Source organism: Bidens hawaiensis, unplaced genomic scaffold (assembly GCF_021521415.1).
Source record: "Bidens hawaiensis isolate Kalapana, Puna unplaced genomic scaffold, B.hawaiensis_p1.1 tig00006968_1, whole genome shotgun sequence".
Taxonomy (NCBI): Eukaryota; Viridiplantae; Streptophyta; class Magnoliopsida; order Asterales; family Asteraceae; genus Bidens; species Bidens hawaiensis.
Genome location: NW_027491478.1, coordinates 719,383 through 743,856, shown reverse-complemented (window position 1 = coordinate 743,856; position 24,474 = coordinate 719,383). Strand labels below are relative to the sequence as shown.

The window sequence follows — 24,474 nt, the reverse complement described above, 5'->3', positions numbered from 1 at the left end:
TTGTACAAACGGTGTGCTGGTAGGAGACCACCGAAGATGATCAAGGCATGTGATAAGGCTGTTTGGAGGTGAGTTGAATATGTCCTAGATCTTGTGTGAATTAAGCAATAAAGAACTAATATGCAACTTCGTGTGAAGGCGTGTTGTGAGTCCAAGAATCAAATCCAAAGAGAACGAGTGTTGCGGGTTGTAAAAGACCTTAGGAACAAGTACGATTCTAGAAGGAGTGTTGACATTCAACATTTGAGCTGATGTCGGAAGACGTGACATGTTGTTTTGAGTCGCGGGTTGTTTCGAGTCGAGGTGTATCGTCTGTGTCACGGCTTAGAAGAAATTTGGTGTTGAGAGGGAGTGCTAAACGTGTCCAACACCAAATCAGATTGAAGGCTCCTAATATCTCGGGGAATATATAATATAATAATTAGTTTATTATTATAAAATAAGTTAGTCTGATTTTATTTAATCCTATTTGTTTTGGATTCAAAATATGTATTTGAGTTAGTGTATTATTGGAACCGTAAGTCTATATATACCCTAGGTTCAATGTGTTAGTTTTTATTAAGTTTTTCTCATTTGCTATTTTCTTAATAAGAGAGTCATGGAGATTTCTACAAATCCTGTGTTCGTGTTCTTGATTTACTTGGTTTAAAGTTTAACAAAATGGTGTGCATGTGTTGTTAGTTTTAGGCTAAAATGGCACTAAAAACCAAAAATTCAAGTTTAAATATCGTAATGAAATATGAATGTAGAAAATCATTATTTTTAAAAACCATAATGACACGATTACCTAAAATAAATAAATAAAGTTGTAACGGAAAAGTTTGTTTTATCTTTTTAATATAACAACCGAATTGAACCGAACCAAACCGAGAAAATTAAAGCTTAACGATGGACTATCAACCTTGAAACATTTATGAGCTCCTTGAATATTTTAGGATCCGACACTGTTTCCCGCATAGATATGTTCAACACTGAAAACTGAGGTGTAATATCCTGTCTATTTTTAGAATTCCGTCTTCTTTGACCTAATAAGTCTTGCAGTTATGGAAACGCATTTTTTATTAACCACGTCACCACAATTTAACTTTTTAAGTTATAAACTCAAATCGATAATTCTGCTCAAACCCTATTGTTTCCGGTGATTGGTGTGCATGTGTCAGGAATTTTGGGCTAAAATTGAGCCAAAACCAAAAATTTGGGTTTTAAAATACGGTTCTGAAATATGAATATATATATATAGAAACCTATTATTTTCATGAATATACATAGAAACCTATTATTTTCTAAAAAAAACCATAATGGAACATTTACCTAAAATCTATAATATATATAAACGAAAACCCAAAAATCCTAAGTGTCGTGATGCGGTCACTCCCCCTTTATTTGGAGTCACCAAATTTGCTTGATTTTTAAATGGAAATTTTTCAGGCATTTGACCCGAATTCACGGGTATGGGTCTTACCAAACCCAGATATTCCTTAAACGAGTTATAACATCTCAAATTAAAAATTATTCTCATCAAATTATTGATGTGAAAATCCTATAAAATAGGATATACTAAAAATTATTATATGATTTTAAAAAAAAATATTATTTTTAAACCATGTTATAACATCTTAGTTATCTGTGAAATCTTTTTATCATCAAACTCTAAGTATATTATAAATTTTATTACAATAAATAAAATTAAACCCAAATAGATATATAAATATTAAAAACGAGTAATATAAAACAGCACCGTAATACGCTAGTTAATAAATAAAGTTGTACTGAAAAAGTTGGTTCTCTCTTTTTATTAGATGACCCGAACTAAACCGAACAAACTAAGAAATATAAAATTTAGCAGTGGACAATCAACCCTAAACCGTTTCTGAATTCCTGCATAAATTAGTTCAACATTGAAAACTGAGATGCTATATCCTGTCTATTTTTAGAATTCCATCTTCTTTGACCTATAAGCCTTGAAATTCTCATTTGTTAAAAAAACCGTAAATCTTGATAACTCATACTTATCCGGGTCCTTTCATCTATAAAAGGTAAGCTTTTATGTACATCGATCTCCCACAGTACTATTGTATGTATCAAAGATGGGTGTGGTGATCACCAAAGCTCTAATCTTGATTGCCATGGTGGCATGTCTCACCTCCGACGTTCATGCCATTTTTGGCAGAGCAATCATATACAGTCCACTTTATGCTCGTAAGTATAAGTTCTCTTTTATCATATTATGTACTTGTTTTATATTAATGCTAAGTTATCATATTATGCTCGTAAGTATGCAATCATATGAGAGCTATTTTTGAAATTGAAAACTTTGAGAACCATTTTAGACTATAAAAATTTAAAAAAAATCATAAAACAAACAAAAATCGTAAAAATAAAAAGGTAAAAAATCCAAACTTCTTATTTATCATCCCGGTTTCATAAAAAAAAAACTTTGTTATTGTTTTTGATAAGACTACTGGATATGGTTGTAGTATCTCACCATCAAAATAGAAGAGAGATAAATATATAAAAACCAAAATAGATGGGACGCGTATATATAAATGTGCAACGTACTCTATTGCCCTAGGGGCGGTGTAGGCATGGGGCAGACAGCAAACATCCAGACTTCAGCAATTGATGTGGGCATGAAATCCGTGAGGCTGGTCCGAGTCCATGGACGATTAAGCGTACACAAAGGGCGTGCGCAACCCTTTTTAATTAAAATAAATATTTAAAACAATATCTTAAATTCATATAAACGAAACAATTAAAAGTTTTCTAGTTGTTTTCTATTTTTTTCTTAAGCAACTAGATTGCTTTATTTGTAAATGAAGGGTTCTCATGCATCTTACCAGAATTCACGGGTATGAGTCTCAACAAACTCATATATCCCTTAAACTGGTTCACGGGCGCATCTTCATTGGGGCCAGGGGTGGCCCCGGTCCCTCTTGTTTTTTGCGCAGTAGTGTAAATTTACCCGTTTTCGGCCGAAAAATTTAATACGTAGTGTAAGTTTAGTCTTTTTTGTTCGAAAATTTGAATACGCCCCCCCCCCCTCGTTTGTGAAATTTTATATACATTTTGAGCTCGGCCCCCCGGCGCCTCAGTCCAAACTTCGCCACTGAACGGGTTATAACATTCCATTATATTAAAAATTAATCTCACCGACTATTTAAAATGAAAACATATAAAATACGGATATACTAAAAGTTATTATCTGATTTTCTTCTATAAAAATATATTATTTTAATTAAGAAACAATTTATAGTAAAAAAAATAAGTGGATTATGCGTTTCACAAAACCCAAATATCTTTTAAACAGGTTATAACATATCATTTATTTATGAAACATTTTCATCATTAAACCCTGAGTATATTATTTACTTCCTTATAATAAATAAAATTAAAATCCAAACAAAAATATAAATATTATAAACAAAAAAATAAAACAACCCCTGTAATACGGGGATAAAAACTAGTATATTAAAAAATTAAAAAATATTACTTTCTAAATAAAGCTATAAAGAATATAAAATATAAATGATTTTTTTTCGAAATGTAAAAATACAAATGATTTAATAAAAAGACATTGCACTCCTAAAAATAAAACTACATATTTTAAATAAATTTAAAAATTACATAGTTAAATTAGTTTCTAAATTTAATAATTAAGATGTCAGGTATTTTTATAGGATTAAAAGTAGCCGTTATAAATAAATGGTTGTTAGAAGTAGTCGTTTATAATTATCTATGCTATATATAATGCATGAGTGAAGGACCTCTTAAATTTTAAGAGGTACACTCACTTTTGCTTAAAGTATAATCACTAATGCAATCAATTTTGAAAATCTAGGGTGGTATAGTCTTTGCTTACTATAATCATGTACGGTTGAAGTTTTAACAATTTAGTGTGAAATATAATTACAATTATGGTCATTAAACTTAAGGGTAAGTTTTGTTAACATATTAAATAGTTACATATTAACCCTTTTATTCTAAACCAACAACCCCACGAAGTTTTAACAACAATAACCTTTTTACATGTTAATATTTGTTTAAAAAAATTACACCATAAAAACGAGCATTTTATTCTCTTTAATTTGAATATAGTATTGCTATACTTATTAAAATTTTAAAAATAACATGTTACGTGACATGCCATTAGGGCCGCAACGGGTCTGGTGGGCTTGGGTCATGTTTCAGACCGAGTTACCCGTTCACCGACGAATGGTACACGTCCGACACCGCATTACATGCATACTATACATGCGTACAATAGTGAGGTTACCGCTTATGCGTTCAATGTCGTGTTTGAGCGTGTATCTCGTAGCATCGCGCGGGCACTAAGCTAGTTTAATTATTAAATATCAGTGTTTACTCTAATGTTCTATTTATTTTAACATATATTATAATATTTAAACATATACAAAATATAAAAAATAAATTTGTTAGATGGGACGAAATATCAATTAATTGTAGGAGTAAGAGATGATATAACGATTTGTAGAGATTTGTTGTAAAACATGTGGAGGTTTTACGAAAAATTTAAAATCTGATATGACAGTTTTGTGAGGGTTTGTATTTCTGTATACTTTAATATTAAATATTGATACATCTAAATGATCTAATAGTAAATAATTACATTGCATACACAAAGTAGTAATTTTACTTTAACAATACCCTAGTTTATTTGAGATTCTTATGGGTTGTTTCTAGCATCAAGATGTTACGGTTCAAGAAATCGAGGTGTTATGGTTGCAAAAGCGCATGGCAGCCTATTCGAATATGGAAGAGCCTGTGGATGGAAGTACAGAGTTCGTTGCATCAGCGCAACAAATAAAGCAATCCGTGATGCTTGTACTGGAAAAAGTGTTGATGTTACCATTGTAGATCGTTGGGAGGACTGCGGGGCGAATGTACTTGAACTTTCGCAGGAGGCTTTTGCTACAATTGCCCGTCCTGCTCTTGGGAGAGTGAACGTGGAATATGAACAGTGTGTACCATTTTTTTTAAAACTTATTTCTGTTCATGATGTTTTTGTTATTGTATGTTGTTGTACTAATTGGATTTTTTTTTGTTCTGTTTTTCAGGATCTGATTGTACAACATATGAAGATAAAGATAAGGATGCCGATAACGGCATATGACTGTCTTTTAGTTTCAAGCGAAAAAATGGTTGCATTATGTACTATGTATAATAATCAACTTATTGAATAAAATGGTTGCATTTATAATGCAGTTTTGGAAGCGGTTAATCACTTAAGACAATTTATGATAATCAAAGACGAATAAACGAACCAAATGTTCAAAGAACAATGTTCTTTATATTAAACTTAAACAATAAACCGTGACACCCTATTTATAAAACGAAAAGGAGATAAACTTGGAAACGAGATAAACATAAAACTATTTACTCATTAATAAAAGATAAACTAGCAAATAAAATATTCTTATAAATGTTCTTGTATAATACTTCCCGTCTACGAAAAAAACTCGTCCTCGAGTTTTGTCTTTGGACACAAGCCCCCTTTGATCAGCTCGTTCTTTATTTATTAACACTATGATCTGCCCAAACTATTCAACTCTACGAGTCATCTCACACGAATCTAAATTCATGTCATCTAGGTCTATTGGGTTGTCAGGTCTCTTCACCTCACTCTCCTCTCCTCGTCTTCATAAAAGACTCTCCACAACCACTTGATCTATCCAATCTAACAACATGTGACGTAGCATATAAAATTCGGGTTTCTCCAAACTTCACATCATAACCATTAACGAACATTTAAAACACAACTATACTCCACGATTTTTCTCCACATGCATAATTTCAAATCAGTATTTACAAATAAATTATCCACAGCAATTCCTTGATAACCACGTGTGGTTCCATTAAATCATCACAATTATTGTCATCGATATCTTTAGCGAAATTCAAATCACTATAATTATTAGCCGTATTGCAAACAACTGAATATTTCTCAATTACCTCATATTCTATTTGCTTTCGAATTTCCATGCTAACTAGAGTTTTGGTCAAATCTCTTCCAATAACCATGGAGGCCACCGGAGCACCAGCCACTATTGTAAAACCCTCCTCTTCAACAGATACATTCTTCGGAACCACATCATCAACCGTGCATTCTTCCTCATCCCCATAGTTATCAAATACGGGCGGTGAATTATAGATAAAGTCATCAAAACAAGGAGGCGAATAATAGATAAAAACATCATTGGTAGGATGTTCTCATCCCCGGTTAACTTGTCCCCGGCGGGTTCTTCCGGTTTTGTTTCCTTCCAAGTCGATGTTACCTTAAAATCTTGGATCCGTTGCTTGAGTCGCCGGATTAGGTGCCGTAACTTGAGGTCGCGTACTCGTTGTCTTTTAATCTTAAGATCCCGTGGGTCGGGATAGATTCCACAGCTGACTCCGGCGGCGACTTTGCTAGTAGAATATCAATCTCTATCGTGGGCACGCGAATCAAACATACTTATGGCATTGCCTTTGACGGCGAATCTACGAGTAAGAATGTATTCATCCTTACGTCAAGTCATTTGAGAACCAAAATCTCTGATACCAACTGATGCCGGAATGAAAACATTCAAATGGCTCATGACACTTTAGTTAATTATAGACCGATAAACTAAAACCATAGGTTCCAAGAACATAGTTCTTTAATTTAACATTATGATTACTCCATAGAATAATAACCAAGTTTGAAAGTTATTCAAATCAGGTAAGTGGTAAAAACTTTTGTTTTAATTAGGTCATTGAAGTTGTTTAGGTTATTTTTTTTAATGTTTTGACTTCGCATAATAACCTTTAAATGTTGTTAAAAATAGTAAAAATTGCAAAATATAACTTTAAAATTTTGAAAATTTGAAAAACAAAGTTCTAAAAAATTACAATAAATTGCGAAAATTAAAAAAAATCAAAAATGTTTAATTTTTTTTTTTTGAAAATTGCAAAAAGCAATCATTTCCTTTATAAAGATTGCAGCCTTTATAAACTTACAATCCCTTTAATCATACTTTAATCATACTGTTATACAAGAATATGATTAAATAATAATAATAAAATTCCAACCTTACCATGTCAAAATGAACCAAAGTATACAAACGCATCTAGAATACTAAAACGATCAAAATACACCAAAAACCTTAACATGTCAAAATAAACCAAAATAAATCCAAACGATTCTGATACGCCCAAATGTGTCAAAATACACCAAAATACCCCACACACATGCGCCAAATCGTGTATACACACCAATTCTACCCCCTCACGGGTCAAACTTCTTGACTTTGCTTTTTTTATTTCTTCCTTTTGCTCTTGCCACCTTTGGTTGTGAATCTTTTTTTTCCTTCATGCAAGACCTGATGTTATGTCCAGTTTCTTTACAATATTGACAAGTCATTTTTATTGTAGTTTCAACCTTTTTGTTCTTCTTTTCTTTTTTGTTCTTTTTTTCTTTCTCTAAAGGGTCTATTTTACTTTTCGCTGTCGATATACCGGGCATTTGTTTTTCTTTTGGAGGTAGGGGTTTTATATCATTTGTTTTAAGCCAATGCATACTTCCCTTCAACGTTTTGATACGATGACTATATGCTTTCTTAAACATGTCTTTTGTAAACCAGTTGCTGGCATAAGTTTCTAGGTTTTTGTTGATGAACCCTAAAGCTGCTATTGTATGAACACAGGGGATGACTGACAATTGCCATGATCTGCATGTGCAACTTTGTTCCTGAATCTCCACTACATATATATTTTTTTCACTCCTTCAAATATGTCGTTACCGCTTGGAATAACTTCATAATGCCTACATTATCAACCCAAAAGTCTAATAAAATTCATAACAAGATAACAAAAGGATAAAAATATAACCATTTCCTTTGTTTCCTTTTAATATCTTCTAGTTTTCTTTTCTGATTATAGAGCATACTTAATGTTCAAATCTTTCCGATATTTTCGCCATTAAGAACATTCTACGCATCACAAATCTTCTAATATATTCTAACATACTGAAAATAATTCTTCGTGCGGTTCGTATGCGTGAATTAAAGGTTTCACTCATTCCATTCTAGAATGCATCACATGCCCTACTAACTTCAAAAAAAGGCTCTTGACCAAGTAATTGGATTTCTTTCCATAAGATGATCATACGCACCTTTGCTACTGTTTTTCAACTTTTCCAAATGCATTTCAAACCATTGCTTACTAGTAGATTTTGTAGCAGCCAAAACAAATTTTTAGATTGAAGGCCACGAAATTTTTGTATAAAGTTAGCATAAATGTGTCTTGTACATTGCGTGTGCTCGGCACTTGGAAATACATCCTTTACAACCTCTATAATTCCCTAATCAATAAAAAAAACATAACATATAAGTTATAACTAACAACAAATAAATATGTGTGTAATAAGTACAAAATACCTTAAGTTGTTCGGAAATTAAAGTTAGTACAAGTCCACCTTTCATTTCAATGTCATACCGTGATAGATTAAGAAACCATTTCCAGTTTTCCTTGTTCTCAACAGACATAACAGCCTATGCTAAAGGAAAAATATGATTATTGGCGTCTCTTCCAACAGCCGAGAGTTAGTTGACCATGATTTTTCAGAAAGCATCCATCTAAACAAATAAATTTCCTACAACCATTGATCCACCCATCTTTTACAGCTTTGAAACAAATATAGTAATTACTAAAATAAAACCTCCATTTGACATCATTTCAACTACCATCTTCACAGTACTCCGCGGGTTTCTTCCAATATCTCAGCTTGATATTTGAAAGTCTTGCATAATGTTCTTTCAACGCACCCTCAAGATCATCCAATACTTTGTCTTTTGCTCAACCACATTGGCCGGGACTCACTTTGCATTGTTTTTTTTTTCATGATATCTTCTTGTAATTTCCTAAAACTGATTTCGGGATTTTTAATTATTTTCTTAAAACATAGTTTTGAAATCCAAGTATATGTAACAAGCGAACCCAATTCAAACTTCCTTGAGCATGTATGCTTATCATTTAGTGTTTTTATTTGAAAAGAATCCTCCTCACTATTCATAGAGGCCCAAAGCCTAAATGGGCACATCCACCCTGTCTTTCTCCCCGCCCTCTTTCCTGTCGTCTTCAATTTCTTCGGTCCCACATCTTACCAACAGCCTATTGTGGTCGTTTACCGTGAACACTAATGGGTGACCATTTGCAACGCCATAATTAGTCAACATGTCTTTCAGTTGAGCGGGACTCTCAGATTTCATTAATACTACGGGCTTCGCCAATTTCCCATCGATATTAGAAACACAACATTGAAACATAATATCTACATCCTCATAATCTTCATCCTCAACATCCTTGTCTAATCCTGTTTACTTCCACTCCAATCTTCAACAGAACTGCCATCAACTCATCCTCATCATCGTTGTCAAAACAAAGTGCATTTAAGAAAGGATCGTTAACACTAAAGTCATCATTATCACATATGATATCTTCTAGGTTTACCTGACAAAGTAAGTATAATAAGAGATCATTAGTGATAACATACAGTGAAGTTAAATTAATAATTAACGAGACATTCAATATAATATTTTGTAAAATACATGTTGTTTTTGGTCAAAAATCGTTTAAGGATTCAGTAACCAAATCTGTTATGTGAGGTTTAGTGCTAAATTGATAATAGTGAACATATGAATGAAATAATGATGAACACCATGATTTGTTGCGAGGAAAACCCTTTAATCTTAATCAGATTAAAGGAAAAAAACCTCGGGTGATGAAAAATCGTCTATCACCACTTTATTAATGTAAAAATAGGGTTACAAATGGTGGAGATATTGATCAGTATTTCAATGAAAGCTAAGTGTGTGAGCTATGATCGAGAGACTGATCAGGTGTGTGTGTTTACAAGTGTCCTTTTTAACTGATCGTTTATCTCAATTATAAAGAGAAAAATAACTAACTAGAACTCCTAAATTTACGCCACTATTCCCACTAACCGTTTCTTCTCTCTTGACCACGTACGGGATTCGTCCAGTAGCGCAAGAATAGGATGACTTAGTCTTCCAGCCGTTATATCTATCAAACACAATACCATTCAAATACAATTATTAATAAACATATAATACCAAAAATCATTGATCCTTTAAAATCTGGAACATATCACAAGGATATGTGATCCATAAACTATTCAAGGATAGAGGATTCTAAGCATAAACTCTATGCCCTAACACATGTATTCATCATATGTGATCAACATATATTTTGTAGAACCATTCAAGTTTTGATTCTGTTTCATTATTTTGATATTTTTTGCATAATCGGATTAAAAGTAAGTTACAATATTGTTGACAAACATGGTTACATAAATTTAACCAAAAAGGTTGTGGAAGAATTTTAAATAATAGAATCACATTAGAACTTGATGTCTTGTAAATTATCTTTTATGTATCAACAAGGGGTGTGCAGCGGATACTACCCGGACCGGAACCTATTCAAACCCGGAACCGTTTAGAAGGGATTTTCAAACCCGGAACCAGACCGTTTACAAATGGGTTGGTCCGGGTTTTAAACGGGTTCTGGAACGGTTTTAAACGGGTTACCCACGAACCCGGTTTGCATGCATTCCTGCCCATTATGGACTTCCTGCACAACTAAAAAAATGTGACTTCCTACACAACCATATAGAAAAATGAAAGTCTCAAACATGTGATGTAAGCGTGCACCATTTATCCAAACAAACGAGAGGCTGCATGATGTATTTGAATAAGTGAAACAGTAGATATTGAGAATGACTATATAAAATTATGCAACATAACACAACGTTAGTCACATATAATTTAGGTAGAGAAGTGACACGAGAAAAACGGACGTATTGCTTCTATATATTGGGATATAACTGGAGAAGGACTGCTTCGCGGGTTCCGTAATTGTTCTATCGGGTATGACCGAACCGGACCGTTTTCCGTTTAGATGGAAATTTCAAACCCGAATCTCGGACGTATATGAAATAATGGACGGGTTCATGGGTTTGGCGGGTCGGGTTCACGAGTTTGACGGGTGTGACCCGTAAAATGCTCACCCCTAGTATCAATGTACACTTTCATTAATAATAACCATTTAATATTAGTTTTGTGTTAATGCCTACATGAATGTGATTCAAAAAGATATATGCCAATGTAGCAGTGGGGTGCAGGTCAACATATTGAGAGGAAAACCTGAAACCAAACCAAATCTTAACGGGTTGGTTTTAATTTCTAACGGTTTGATTTTGGTTTTCAATAATCAAAAACCGTTAGTAAAAGTTGGCTCATGGCATTTTATCGAGCAGTTGGCGTGCACATATTAAGAAGAAAAGATAAGATAAACACACATGTTGTTGTTCGATTGGAATTGAAGCCATTTTGTCGTCTTCGTTGGATTATCCTAGTTCTTGCTCAACACTTTTTATGGAATCGGGTTCTTGATTCGACATCAATCTTGATTACAATATGTTCTTGATTTGCAGTAGAGGGTGGATTGAAGAAGAAGAAGAAGAAGGTAGGGCTTACAGGATTACGATATGTTCTTGATGAAGAGAAGAAGAAGAAGAAGAAAAAGATAGGCCTGATAGATTTTGGAGATGGAAGTTGTACTAGTGAGTATGAATAGATGTTCTGTTTTTCAAAGATATATTTATTTTATTATTTAAAAATAAAATAAAATAAAACTCATATTACCTGCTATCTAGGTAAAATATCTATGATTGGATCAAAAATAAAAATTCAATGACCTGATTTGAACAAAAGTTTTTATTAGTGACCTGATTAAAACAACTTTCAAACTTAGTTACTATTATATGTAATAATCCTTTTAATATTAAACAAAAAAAATAAGAAACTAAAAATCATGGATTCCTATTTATACTAAATAATGAAAAAGATAAACTAGGAAACGAGATAAACATAAATAATAAAATATATTAAAATCTTAATTCAAATTAAGAGATAAATTTGCATCAATATAGTTAATCGTATGTCTATTTTGTTTTATTTTATTTTTTGTGTTCGACTTTTTATTATCAAGCTTTTGGGATAAAGATGACTTGTCACCGATCTTCCAAACGAAAATAACCATCCAGTAATATAGTTTGTCTGCGTAGATCTTCTAATTGAACAAGCAATAACACATGCATTTTATGGTAATCGACGCTGTCTTTTTTAAAGTTTATCGTAACTGAAAACAATTGAAATTACATGTTCCTAGCCATCTATTTATACGTAAGTATAACATCATAAGCAAAAGCAAGTAATAGACTCTTAATTTACGTTTTTCAAAACAAAACTGGACAACGAACTGATCGTCTTAACGGTTTACTAGTCGGACCTATTTAACCGCTTGCATCATATTTAAGAACCAGATTACGTTATAAGTAATATAAAATTAAAACTGTATTTATATACCTTAAATAAAAGAAAATATAATTATAATTTATGTTTTGATGTTAGTTTGCAATTCTAATAAAATATATTAAGACTAAAATAAATGAATATGGACCGTCAAGTAATATATAGACTAGAGGTGGCAAATGGGTTAGGTTGGGTTGGGTTGGTTTGAACGGGTCATGGTTTGAAATGAGTATGGGTCAAAACGAGATTGGGTCAGAACGAGTCAATTAAAAAAATGGTTGTTTTGGTTTGGGACAGACGGTTTTTTTTGAACGACAATAATGGCGGAAACATTTTAGTTTTTTCAGAATTTTTGTTTTTTATTATAATTTGAGTTAACATTTTTTTATTATTTGTTTTATGTTTTTTCTATTAAGAGAAAAAACCCTTCAAAAAATATTCAAAAATAGTAATAAAAAAATCATAACTCAAAATATAAATTAAAAACAAAAAAACTAAAATGTTTCCTCTGTAGTCCTCGTTCCATATATAAAAAAACTCAACGAGAAATTGAACTGAAACTGAAAAAATCAACGAAAATGAAACATAAAGCCAAAATCGAACCAAATCAATCGAAATAAAAAAAATCAATCAGAACAAAGATAAAAAAGTTGAAACCGAACAAAAACGAAACTAAAAAAACGAACGAGTCCGAAATCGGCCAAAAAGAAACAAAATAAACCAAAACCCCGCCCGTCTCATGTGAAAACTCGTATTGGCTTGAAACATGAATCAGCCCCGTTCCAATATGAAACCCGTTTTGTGCAGAAACCTGTATTGTGCGAAAACAATTCCGATCCGAAACCTGCCACATTTTCTTAGAATACTAACCCACATTGACCAATTTCTTTGAATTTTTGGACACACTTTGACCCGAAAATGACCATATGGAATTTCAGATGACCCATTTTGACTCATTTAGTTAAAAATCTCTTACCAGCTAAATCAACTCATTTAACTTTTAAAACAACCAAATTGACCCATTTGAAATGGCTTGGGTCAAGACGGCCACCCCTAGTATGGACCATAATACGACTTTTAGAGTATTTTCTTTTGGAAAATCTGGTTCAACAGCTAGCACACTAATCCGACTAGTAACGGGTTCAATAACTTTTCCTAGGCCGATTCCATGACTCGATCCTGATATGACCACTGTCTTCTGTTTTGAAAGCCGTGAAAGTCGTATAAGCTTATCTCCATTTCTTTAATACAAATATATATTAGAGTATTCACATTCAATCTCCTTTTCTTCGAATTCAAATTTACATTAAAAATCACTACATTTTCTCCTATAATTTCAATTAAATAATATTTATTTTTATACTTTTATCTTTATTATTTATCTTTCCTTCACTCATAACCACTTTCAAAATATATTAAAAAATAATATGGTGTGAACAGTAACTTTTCAAATATGCACAAAAGAACTGTTTTTTCTCACTATTTCACTCACAACACCTAAACCACTCCATATATTATATAAACATCACTCACAGTTTTTGATGGATTGAATGCGAGTTCTCCCAGATTAATAACATAACTCTTAACACGTACCATTTAATTAATTTTAACAATTAAAAGTTAACCTAATAAAAAGGTGAGAAAACGGCATCTTTTATTAACCGCCCCTCCCACAATTTGACTTTTTAAACTTAAAAACTCAAATCAATTATTCTACTCAAACCCTACTATTTGTGGTAGAAGAGGTGTGCACGCACGCACTAGTCATTTTCAGCCAAAAAGCAACCAAAAACCAAAATTTCTCCAAGCATTTCCATCTATATAAGGAAAGCTTTTATGTACATCTCCTACAGTACTGTTTTGCATATCAAAGATGGGTGTGGTGACCAAAGCTCTAATCTTGATTGCCATGGTGGCATGTCTCACCTCCGTTGCCTATGCCATATCTGGTCAAGCAACCCTATACAGTCCACCTTACGCTCCTAAGTATAATTTCGTATTTGTCAGGTTCTTGCTGATACTTAAACAATACCTATTAAAGTATGAGTATGTTTGGGATTGAGTTTGAAAATAACTTATTGACTTATTGTTTTTTCAAAAGCCAATAAGTTTAAAAGGTGTTTGGCAAACACAAAAGTCCTTATTTTAGCCTTTTAAAACACTACTAGAAAACTAGGCATTTGCTACCACCTTTTCCGGTCGCAAAACGGTCGCAATTGCCCTGTTGCGACAATTTTGCAACCAAATATGCGGTCAGAAAAATGTTGGTCGCAATTGCTCTGTTGCTACCATTCTGCGACCGCTGTTGCATTGCAACCACAGTTGCGGTCGGAAATATTGCGACTGCTGTTGTGGTCAGAAATCTTGCTACCGATATTGAAGTCAGAAATTCTGCTGCTGCAGTCGGAAATTCTGCTACCGCTTAGCTTCTAATTGCGACCACTTTTGGTCGCAAGGCCGTGAAAGGTTTTCCAAAAAAGGCATCGCAATATATGTATACAGACAAATATTTATATAAACGTTTAATATTAACAAAACATTATTTCAGATCTATAAACAAATTATAAAAAAAATGTTAATTCTTCTCAAAATCTAATCTACCAATTGCATTCTGCTCTATCTAGTTACTAGTTACATATGAGCAACTTTTGGCATCAACTAGTCATCCGGTTTGGATCTGTTTAGATGAAAAGCAATACCTGCCAAACACATACGACATGTTATTACATACATTAAGCCAAACCTGTTAACTCTAATAAGGAGTTTAAAATTTTACACATAAGAAGAAATGGAGCTATAGATCAAACCTTGGAGAATGTTACTGCTGGGCTCCGTTGTTCCTTAAGAGTATCTAAAATATGTTGCCGGTGCTGTTAATGTTTGGATGGTAAACCTTGATGCTAAATGCAACCTTCATAGATATAAAATTCTTGTATCCATCATTTAGACCACCCTATAAAGTAAATCTGTTTTATGTTTTTCATATTATTATAGCATGAGTTAAAAGTTGAAACACACCTTAAGAAACAAAAAGCTCTGAACGAATGCAAATAATAGAATATGTTTTGCTTCCTTCAAAAACTTGCACCTGAAAACCATGAAACCAAATCATCAGTCCAAATACATTGAAGTTTAATAACAAACAATTAAATACTACTAAATAACTAAATTAATGATTAAAACGACATGAAAATTTTGACATGTTATAAAGGATACCAAAATTGTATTTTAAATGCTTGAAAAATTGAAAAGAAAACCCGCAGAACCATTTAACTTTAAAATATATGGAAATAATATCTTTTGTAAATATATTCGGTACAGTATATTTATTATTTGCATTAAACTCGTTTGACGAAAAGCATCTTGGATCAACGTGAACCGCCCTATTTTGACTCATTTAAAATTAATCATTTTGATCCAAACATGTTTTAACACGTTTAATAAACCCATCCCATGTCGCCTCTAGCTCAAAAGTAATTTGCTAGATATCCTATCTTTTCATCAAGTAATAAACCCAGTCCATGGCTTTATAGCCTAGTGGCATCTTGGTGGTGGGATAAGGCTTAGGCACCATAAGGTCATGGGTTCGAATTCCACAAGGGGGTTTTCCCAAGATTTATTGGGTTTCCTCCTGAATTGGTGGTTAGGCATTATTGCCTAGTAGAGATGGATATGATTGCGTGGTTCTGCTGGTGACACGATAATACTCCAGTGGTCCGTGAGTGATCCTAATTTGCCGTTCAAAAAAAAAAAGAAAAGAAAAAAGTTACCAATATGTAATTTTACGCATATTATATTAAAATTTCATACACAAATATCGGGCGAACTTTCTCCACACATGCGGTCATTATCCAGTATTGTGAAAAAACATAAATTAAATGAAAATTAACCAAAGATTATGGAACGTGACAAAGCAGAACTAGGGTTGAATATACATACAATATATGTGACCAAAAGTACATCTTGTGGCGAGTGGCGACAGCTGCAGCAAGATTATAAACTTGGGATGAATAGCGACTCCAATATAGAGGTCTGAAACATCAAGCTAAGCGCAAACAGAAGCAAAATGCGTTAGTATGGCAAGTATACCAAAGTATTAACATATAAAAAAAACCATTCCTTACGTGTAATAGTATAAATCTTATGCATAAAGGTTTCAGCACTCATCTACTGATATCCTTCGTTATGTCAAAAAACCAGGTTGAGACCAAACACAAATGCCCTAACAACAATTTTCATCAACCAAGCCCGTCCCATCAATTTCACTCTTCTGTACTGACATTTAAATAAGCCACAAGAGAAGTGGTAAATACAAATCATCCAACAATTAATCACATTCTACCTTATTCTACTTCACATATTCAAAATAAGAAAATCAATAAAAATTATAACATAAAGAACTAGCTCTTTCTGTGCTAAAAATCTACTAAATTGCATGGTTAAAAGCCTTTTTAAAAAATACATTTGTAAGTAAGGAATAACTTTATTAAAACTTGTAACATCATGATGTAAACTTGTTCAACTCCTAACAAGTCATGTAACTTCTAAGAAATTGTGTAAATTTGAACCTCACTTAGTGTCTCTTAGGCATACGATCAAACACATATGATAAAATCATGTGGTAATTAATTAGACATTATGAACTTGAATTGTTAAATCTGATCAGCATAAACTGAACGGAGAAGATTAACGAGAAAACTAGGCAATTACGATAAATCAACTGAATCAAACACTTCATCAATTCAATCAACGAACATTTTAAACACGAATTACTCCAACAAAACTTCAAATTCACCTAAATTAAAGTACCGAATCAAATGATCAACGAGATCCATAAGCTAATCACTAAAATTGAATCATAACCTCGTCAAACACTTCCTAAATTTAATCGATAATGGTTCTAGGCATTAATTACTCACACGAAGCTTCAATTTCATCATACTCCCTCCGTCCCATTATAAGTGTCCTAATTTGATTTTTCAAGTCTTTCTTGTTTAACTTTGACCGACAATATTTGTGTTTGTGTTATATAATACTTGATGTAAAATATATGAATGGATTGAGTTTAAAATGTATTTTACATTGATATAATTTTCATCAAGTATTATATGACACGAACAAAAATATTTACGGTCAAGGTTGCAAAAGAAAGACTTAAAAAGTCAAACTAGGACACTTATGATGAGACGAAGGGAGTATTAAAATACAAAATCGAGCGATTAACAAAATTAGAGTTTACAGAACCAAAACCTAACCGAAATTAAGGTTCTACACACAAATTACTCACACAAAGCTTCAATTTCACAAAATTAAAGTACCGAATAGAACGATTAACAAAACTAGGGTTTACAGAACCAAAACCTAACCGAAATTAAAGTTCTGCATACAAACTACTCACAAGAAGCTTCAATTTCACAAAATTAATGTAAATGATTAACGAAATTAGGGCTTACAGAATCACCAAGCACTTCATCACTTGAATCGAAGAACATTCTAGACACGAATTACTCACACAAAGCTTCGATTTCACCAAACTAAAGTACCTAATCGAACACTTAACGAATTTAGGGTTTATAGAGCGATGATGAAATAAGAGTACGAGTTTGAAGATGAAGATGAAGTTCCAGTAGTGGTGATAGTCCGGTGGAGATTTGGAATTATCCAGTAGTGGTGATAGTCTGGTGGAGATTTGGAATTGGGGCCTTGGGGTTTGCTAATAATAGATTTGGGGTTGATGGTTAATAAGAGATTTGTGATTTGGGGTTTATTTTTCTTGGCTGATTAGATGATCGATAACGTAAACGTTTTAATATGATCTGCCCAGCAAAGTTTTTAATGCATGGATTACATTTTGCTACCACTAAAGCCATCGCAATTCATACAGTTTCCCTGCCAATCTGCTACCGAAAATAAACGGTTGCGGAAACTCCGATCGCCTAGCTGCTGTAGCAAGTAGCTACTATTGATTTGTATTTGTGTTGCTGCCGCTTTGCTACCGGATCATGTCTGGTTGCTAGATTTGCAACCGTCTTGCCACCGCATCTTGTTTAATAGCTAATTTTGCAACCGCTTGGATTTCGGTGGCTAGTTTTGCTATCGTTTTCATTTTGGTTGCAAAACGGTCGCAAAATTTGCGACCATATATTTCGGTTGTAAGTTTTGGTAGCAATTGCCTAATTTTCTAGTACTGAAAAGGTTAAAAATTTATTTTCAAAAACCTACAAATCCTAACTTTTTAAAATGGTTTTTGAAAAACCTAATAAGTTAATAACCTATTTTCAAATTCAACCCAAACATACCCTAAAATAATAACTTTGTGTATATTATGTAACTGTTTTATATTAGATGTATCATTCTTGTATTAATAAGTTTTATATACAAATCTAATTGTTTGTTGGTTGGTTGTCGCAAGACCGCCGTTGGTCCATGTCAGCCTTTTCCTTTTACTTTCTTTTAACTTTTTAATTTTTTTTAATACTCTTAACGAACGAAATCGAAACCGACCCAATTTGTTTCGACTTGCCGTCACAACACCCAAGATTTTCCAACCGAATAAACGTTGTTTAATATATGTTGTTTCTTTGTATCATAAGCTGTACGAGTATTCTGGCATTTACTAATTTATTTTTTGTGTTGAGTGCTAGCACCGTAGCACCAACCAATTCCATGCCGCTTTGATCAAAAGCTATATCTTTTAGTATGTTAATTTCTTTTATATATGAGTGTCCCTGTTATATTCTGCTTTGTCAGATAAATTGTATTCGAATTTGTGTCGGTAACTTGGTATTATTACGAACTTAACCCATACAAGCCGAATACACATTAATATACAACGTCACAACGTGACGAGTACAAACCTAGTAATACTGTAAAAGTTGATGTTACTAGAATGATACATCCATATACAAGAATTACATAATATACACAAAGTAAATAGTTTACTTTAACAATACCCTGGTGGCCTAGTTAATTTGAGCTTCTTATAATTGGCTGTTTCTAGCATCAAAATGTTTCGGTTCAAAAGATCAAGGTGTAATGGTTGCAAAAGCGCATGGCGCCCTGTTCGAATATGGAAGAGCTTGTGGATGGAAGTACCGAGTCCATTGCATTAGTGGAACAAACAAAGCGATCCGTGATGCATGCACGGGAAAGACGGTTGATGTTACCATTGTAGATCGTTGCGAGGCCTGCAGCGCGAATGTACTTGAACTTTCGCAGGAGGCTTTTGCAACGATTGCCCGTCCTGCGCTTGGGAGAGTGAACGTTGAATACGAACAGTACGTACTAATTATTATTAGACTTATTTCTGTTCTTGAAGTTTTTATTCTTGTATGCTGTTGTAGTACTCATTGGGATTTTTGGTTTTGGTTTTGGTTTTCAGGATCTGATTATACAAATATGAACACAAAGATACTGAATAAAAGCATATGAAGAGAGGATGAATAAGTGAGACACGATAGATTGTAGCATCGTTGATAATACGTACTTAAACGCCTCCTGAATAAAATTGTCGCATTTAGTTAATCATGTGTCTGTTATTATTATTATTATTATTATTATTATTATTATTATTATTATTATTATTCGCCTTTTAGTAATTAAGTTTTTGGGATAAAGATGAGTTTAAGAAATATAAAAAAATTACCTTCAAGGTTCTGACGCATGCATCTTGAACCAATTAATTAAGCATACCAAACCAAGATGAAAAATGTATCAATAAAATGTCGTAATATAATGCTATATACGGAATAGCATATTTAAAGAGTTTAGTTAAAACTAATGCCAGATTACGGCTATTATCAGTTAGACCAAGTGGCGTTGTCATCACTAGCAGTTGCGCGTTGCCCATACATGGTCAGCAGTTGCAAAAAACTAGTTTAACGACTTATTTATATATAAAAAAGTAGTAATAATAAATAAATAAACCATTTGTCATCCATTCCAAACCATTTTTAAATACGCTTCTAGCATTTAAACACTCCTTATCAGTATCGTATAATCAATTTGAAAAACGAGTGGCGGTCGTAGTCGTCATGAAATTCGACGATGGAATGTAATGGACACTGAAATGAAATTGATCATTACCATTCATTTGTCTTGTTTAATTAACCTAGCTATGAGAATTGAAAAATTATTACTTTATGTTGTTTGCTAGATACAAAAAGACGTTGGAATAAAATAAAATGATCATAAATACACAGATTACTGGCGGTGACAACGACGACAACAGTGGTAACGATGGAGGTGGTAGTTAGGCGGTGGCGGCAACGGTGGTGGTGGTGGCGGTAGTTGTGGTGTCGAAAAATAAGGGTGAAAAGATATGAAATGAAAATAAAAAAGGGTGTGCGAATGAATGGTTTGGGTCTAATAATCGTAAATTCCATTATATTGACCAACCAAACACATTTTTTTATTCAATGAATCACAATGATCATAAAATATATCGTAGATTCCATTCATCAGTACTAAACGCTACCTGAGTGTGTGCGATGCGAATTAGCAACAAGATTAGCGCTGATCACTCTAAATGAAGATTTATTCAAAGTTTTAAATTTCTAATCATTTATTAATAAAAGGTCCGTCACTTGGTGAGTGTTGATTTGTTTGAAGATGAAAGATTGAATTGAGAGAGAGAACGATTGATCAGAGAAAGAATTAACAGATTCTCTTTATTGTTAAACTGAATAAAAACTACCAATTCTACATATATAAACACTAACCAAACACTAATTATATACATGGCAGTCAATGAAGTCAACAGTGAGTGACTTCATACCACGCATGATCCTTCAAGGTCTTGAACATAACTGGGTGTGAAATCTAGGAAATTTGTTTCAAATATGTTGGTAATTCTCCTTTTATAGTATGGTTAGGTATGTATGGTAAAACATTACACTACAAATGTATGATGAAGTATGATCACAATTCAATTCACAATAATATCCATAACCTAGATTAGTTTTATCAACTATGTGAAATTTGTTTTTTTTAAGTATATCATGAAGTCACATACATTTTTCATTGAAAGTAAAAAAATGATCCAATTACAATAAAGAGGCAGGTAAACGGATAACAAGTCGTGTCACAACCTCTTTTTGAATGACAAAGCGATCTACTGGAAACAAAATTATGGTTCTTAGCATTCGATGAGTTACCATTAATTCATGACCCGCTGAATTATTTTCAAGAACACAATAGGTTCAGGGCAAGGGACCCAAGAGTATCAAAAGCGAAGGGAATTAATTGAAACATGTTGGTATAGTTATTTCTTTAGATTTAAGGGGTTTTATAAGTCATGCTCTCATTCATTTTTAAAAATTATTAATATTAATGTTGAATTTACTCAGTAATGATGTATGAAAGGAGGGATTTCTAATACATTATAGACAACTAAATGACAAAAGGCTAATTATACACACTAAGTGTTTTATGAAATGACACAATTAACTTACTCACATGTGTTAACTTGATATGATAACATTGTACATAATGTGTGCAAATAGTGAAAGCCTTAATTTGTAGCTAATTATATCGACTACAAATGGCCAATGAGCGATGACTAGTTCACAAGATTTAAGGATCGTATAAGGTAAAGGTACGTAACTCTTACAAGTCTTCCAAACTAAAACATCATTCTATCACGATAGATTTAAGATAGCTAGTCAAATGTGTAAAAATAAATATTGAATTATATATTTATATGTAACCATTATAATCATTTATATTATAATATATCAAAATATTAATACACCTTATTATATATTAGTTTGGTAATTGTTGATGGATCATATTATCTTTACTAGTTAATAAAGGGTTTCCCCTTAGGTGTATATATAGAGAAAATAATAACATTATAACCTAATCTCACACACATAAGAAATTTATGTGTCTACTCTCTCTTTTAAAACTGAGTTTCTTTTAAGAATCTTAACACCATCCTTAACTATACATCCTAAAGGGGAACTTGATCAGGATGACAAACATGTCGACTACATCATACTTGCTGCGATTTCTACTCTCCCAGTTGTAACATGTTCATAGGTTTATTATTATTAATGTTTTCTATTACTTACATGAATAACTGTTCAACATGTTGCATTAGAGTGATTTTGATTAATCAGTTCTTCATATTTTCCTTAAATCTGGAATTGAGTTAGAAGACATGGTATAAAACTTGATAAACCCTAATTTTTTTCGGTTTCTTTTTTCATTTTCTATTACGAAAACAATATATGAAACTATTTAAAATCGCTAAAATTCATATATAATTAACCCTAATATTTTTGAAATATGTTAAAATCATGTTTAAAGATTTCGATTCCAGTTTTTTTGTATGGTTTATTGATAAAATTTTCAATTATGTTCTTCGTATTTATCATAATTATCGAAAATTATATATATTTTGCTTCAAAATCTAGATTAAAATCTGTTAACGATTATTTAGGAAAATATTTTTTTAAATCTTGAATAACTTAAAAGTTTTAATATTTTTTTAAAAGATTTGAATCATCTTAAAATAGAAAACAGATATAATAGTTAATCACTAAAAAAATTTAAACCAAATCTTATAATTATTAATTTAGTTAGTAAAAGTGGCTTTAACCAATTTACGGGTTTATGGTTATTCAAAAAAAATCATGTATTATAGGCTTAAAGCGGCTTATGGGTTCTAAGAGTTTATGGGTTTTCTAAAATGGTTTGGGGTCATAACCCATAAACCCCATAAACCGGAAAACTCACTAATACCGGAAACAACATTTTTCTGAAAACTCCATAAAATCCTGTTAACATACCGAAAACTTGCTAAAAGCCGGAATCTGACCATTCCCCAGAACCCAAAATTTCCGATAACTAAGGTTTTAATGGAAACTTAAAAATCTTTACCCTTAAACATTTTTTGCTATTAACTAATTAAATGTTTTGTAAACACTTAAATTATATAAATTTTTACAAAACGTAAAAGGCTTAACTTGAATAAATTTTGATATATCACTTATACCCAACGGTTAATTATGTGTTCCATCAACCCTATTATTCAAGTCTAACTAAAGCTTTTGTTAGCTTTGCCTAACATGATCTAAATGTCTCACTCCTGTCCAAAGGTGATGCATTACATTTATTGTTGGGTTTCTATGGATATTTTAAACTTAGTTAACCATTTAACTAGTCATTAATTAAGGCGGAAGCGTGAAAATCACAAACTTAAACATATGTATCCATATGTGTATATATATATATATATATATATATATGTATTACAAGTTTATATGATATGTGTTCATGAACAACCTAGTTTATTCATGTCATAAGATTACCAATAATCTATATATTAGAAACCCGAGGCAAGGATCAAATAATACGGAAAAACTAAACTATCAAAGCTATAAACACTTACATTCTTAACCCTTTAAGAGTGTAGTTGAAGTTGAAGAAGATGATGATGTTGATGCTAGACTTTCAAAGGGAAAATCCTCAAACGGAAGATACCCCGAGCCTCCAACACACACCGAGCTATGTTAGGAAGCTTGAACACGAGAAACCGAGACTCGAACCTCTTTTGTTTCTTGATTTCGGCCGAACCAAAAGCTAGAGGGAAAGAGAGAGTTGTGGTTACTTCTTATATCTTGAAAGTATGTTGATATTTATATAAATGAGATCATATCTCATTCATATCTTAAGTTAGGTTTTTTTTGGTCAAGTAAAAGTTACTCAACCTCCATCAAGTCCTTACCAACTTTGACCAAGTGTATGGGGTGTAAGGCATACATGTCTAAATAATATATATTTTATACCTTATAAAATATATAAACATCCCATCTTTTATAAACCATTTTATAAAAGAACACATGTTTAAATAATCATTCCAATAATAATTATTTGAATAAATAAATTAACCAATTAATTTATTTAACACTTTCAAGTAATTATTCAGAAACCCGATTTCTGAATGTGTTGTGTTCTGTATTTGTTTTATAGATCATATCTCAACAAATACATAATTGGTGTGTGTCTAACTCGTTATTGGGTATGACCCGACTTGGATCAAACACGGCTAGCCACATTAACCTAATTATGTGTCTCGGGCATACGGTATTCCAACATTTAT

At 32.4% G+C, this 24,474-nt stretch overlaps 2 protein-coding genes and 1 long non-coding RNA gene across 12 annotated transcripts; 2 read left to right on the top strand and 1 right to left on the bottom strand.

Moving 5' to 3' along the window:
• The first annotated feature begins 1,927 nt into the window (after nucleotides 1-1,927).
• Nucleotides 1,928-5,216, top strand: LOC143634050 (EG45-like domain containing protein). The gene is made up of 3 exons (XM_077102231.1): nucleotides 1,928-2,199; nucleotides 4,702-4,978; nucleotides 5,076-5,216. The coding sequence occupies exons 1-3, from the start codon at nucleotides 2,088-2,090 to the stop codon at nucleotides 5,080-5,082; spliced, it is 396 nt and encodes a 131-aa protein (XP_076958346.1). The 5' UTR covers nucleotides 1,928-2,087; the 3' UTR covers nucleotides 5,083-5,216.
• An 8,995-nt stretch (nucleotides 5,217-14,211) lies between these two features.
• LOC143634053 (EG45-like domain containing protein) lies at nucleotides 14,212-19,935 on the top strand. The gene is made up of 3 exons (XM_077102233.1): nucleotides 14,212-14,350; nucleotides 19,369-19,645; nucleotides 19,750-19,935. The coding sequence occupies exons 1-3, from the start codon at nucleotides 14,242-14,244 to the stop codon at nucleotides 19,754-19,756; spliced, it is 393 nt and encodes a 130-aa protein (XP_076958348.1). The 5' UTR covers nucleotides 14,212-14,241; the 3' UTR covers nucleotides 19,757-19,935.
• On the bottom strand, nucleotides 14,879-18,269 carry LOC143634051 (uncharacterized). Of its 10 annotated transcripts, none has more exons than XR_013153787.1 (6): nucleotides 17,822-18,269; nucleotides 16,493-16,643; nucleotides 16,308-16,413; nucleotides 15,387-15,456; nucleotides 15,176-15,321; nucleotides 14,879-15,067 (listed from the first exon to the last, which is right to left on the bottom strand). It is a non-coding gene; the product is annotated as an uncharacterized LOC143634051 (long non-coding RNA). The 10 variants fall into 10 exon arrangements; XR_013153788.1 differs by having other exon boundaries at nucleotides 16,493-16,638; XR_013153786.1 differs by lacking the exon at nucleotides 16,493-16,643.
• Nucleotides 19,936-24,474: the final 4,539 nt, after the last annotated feature.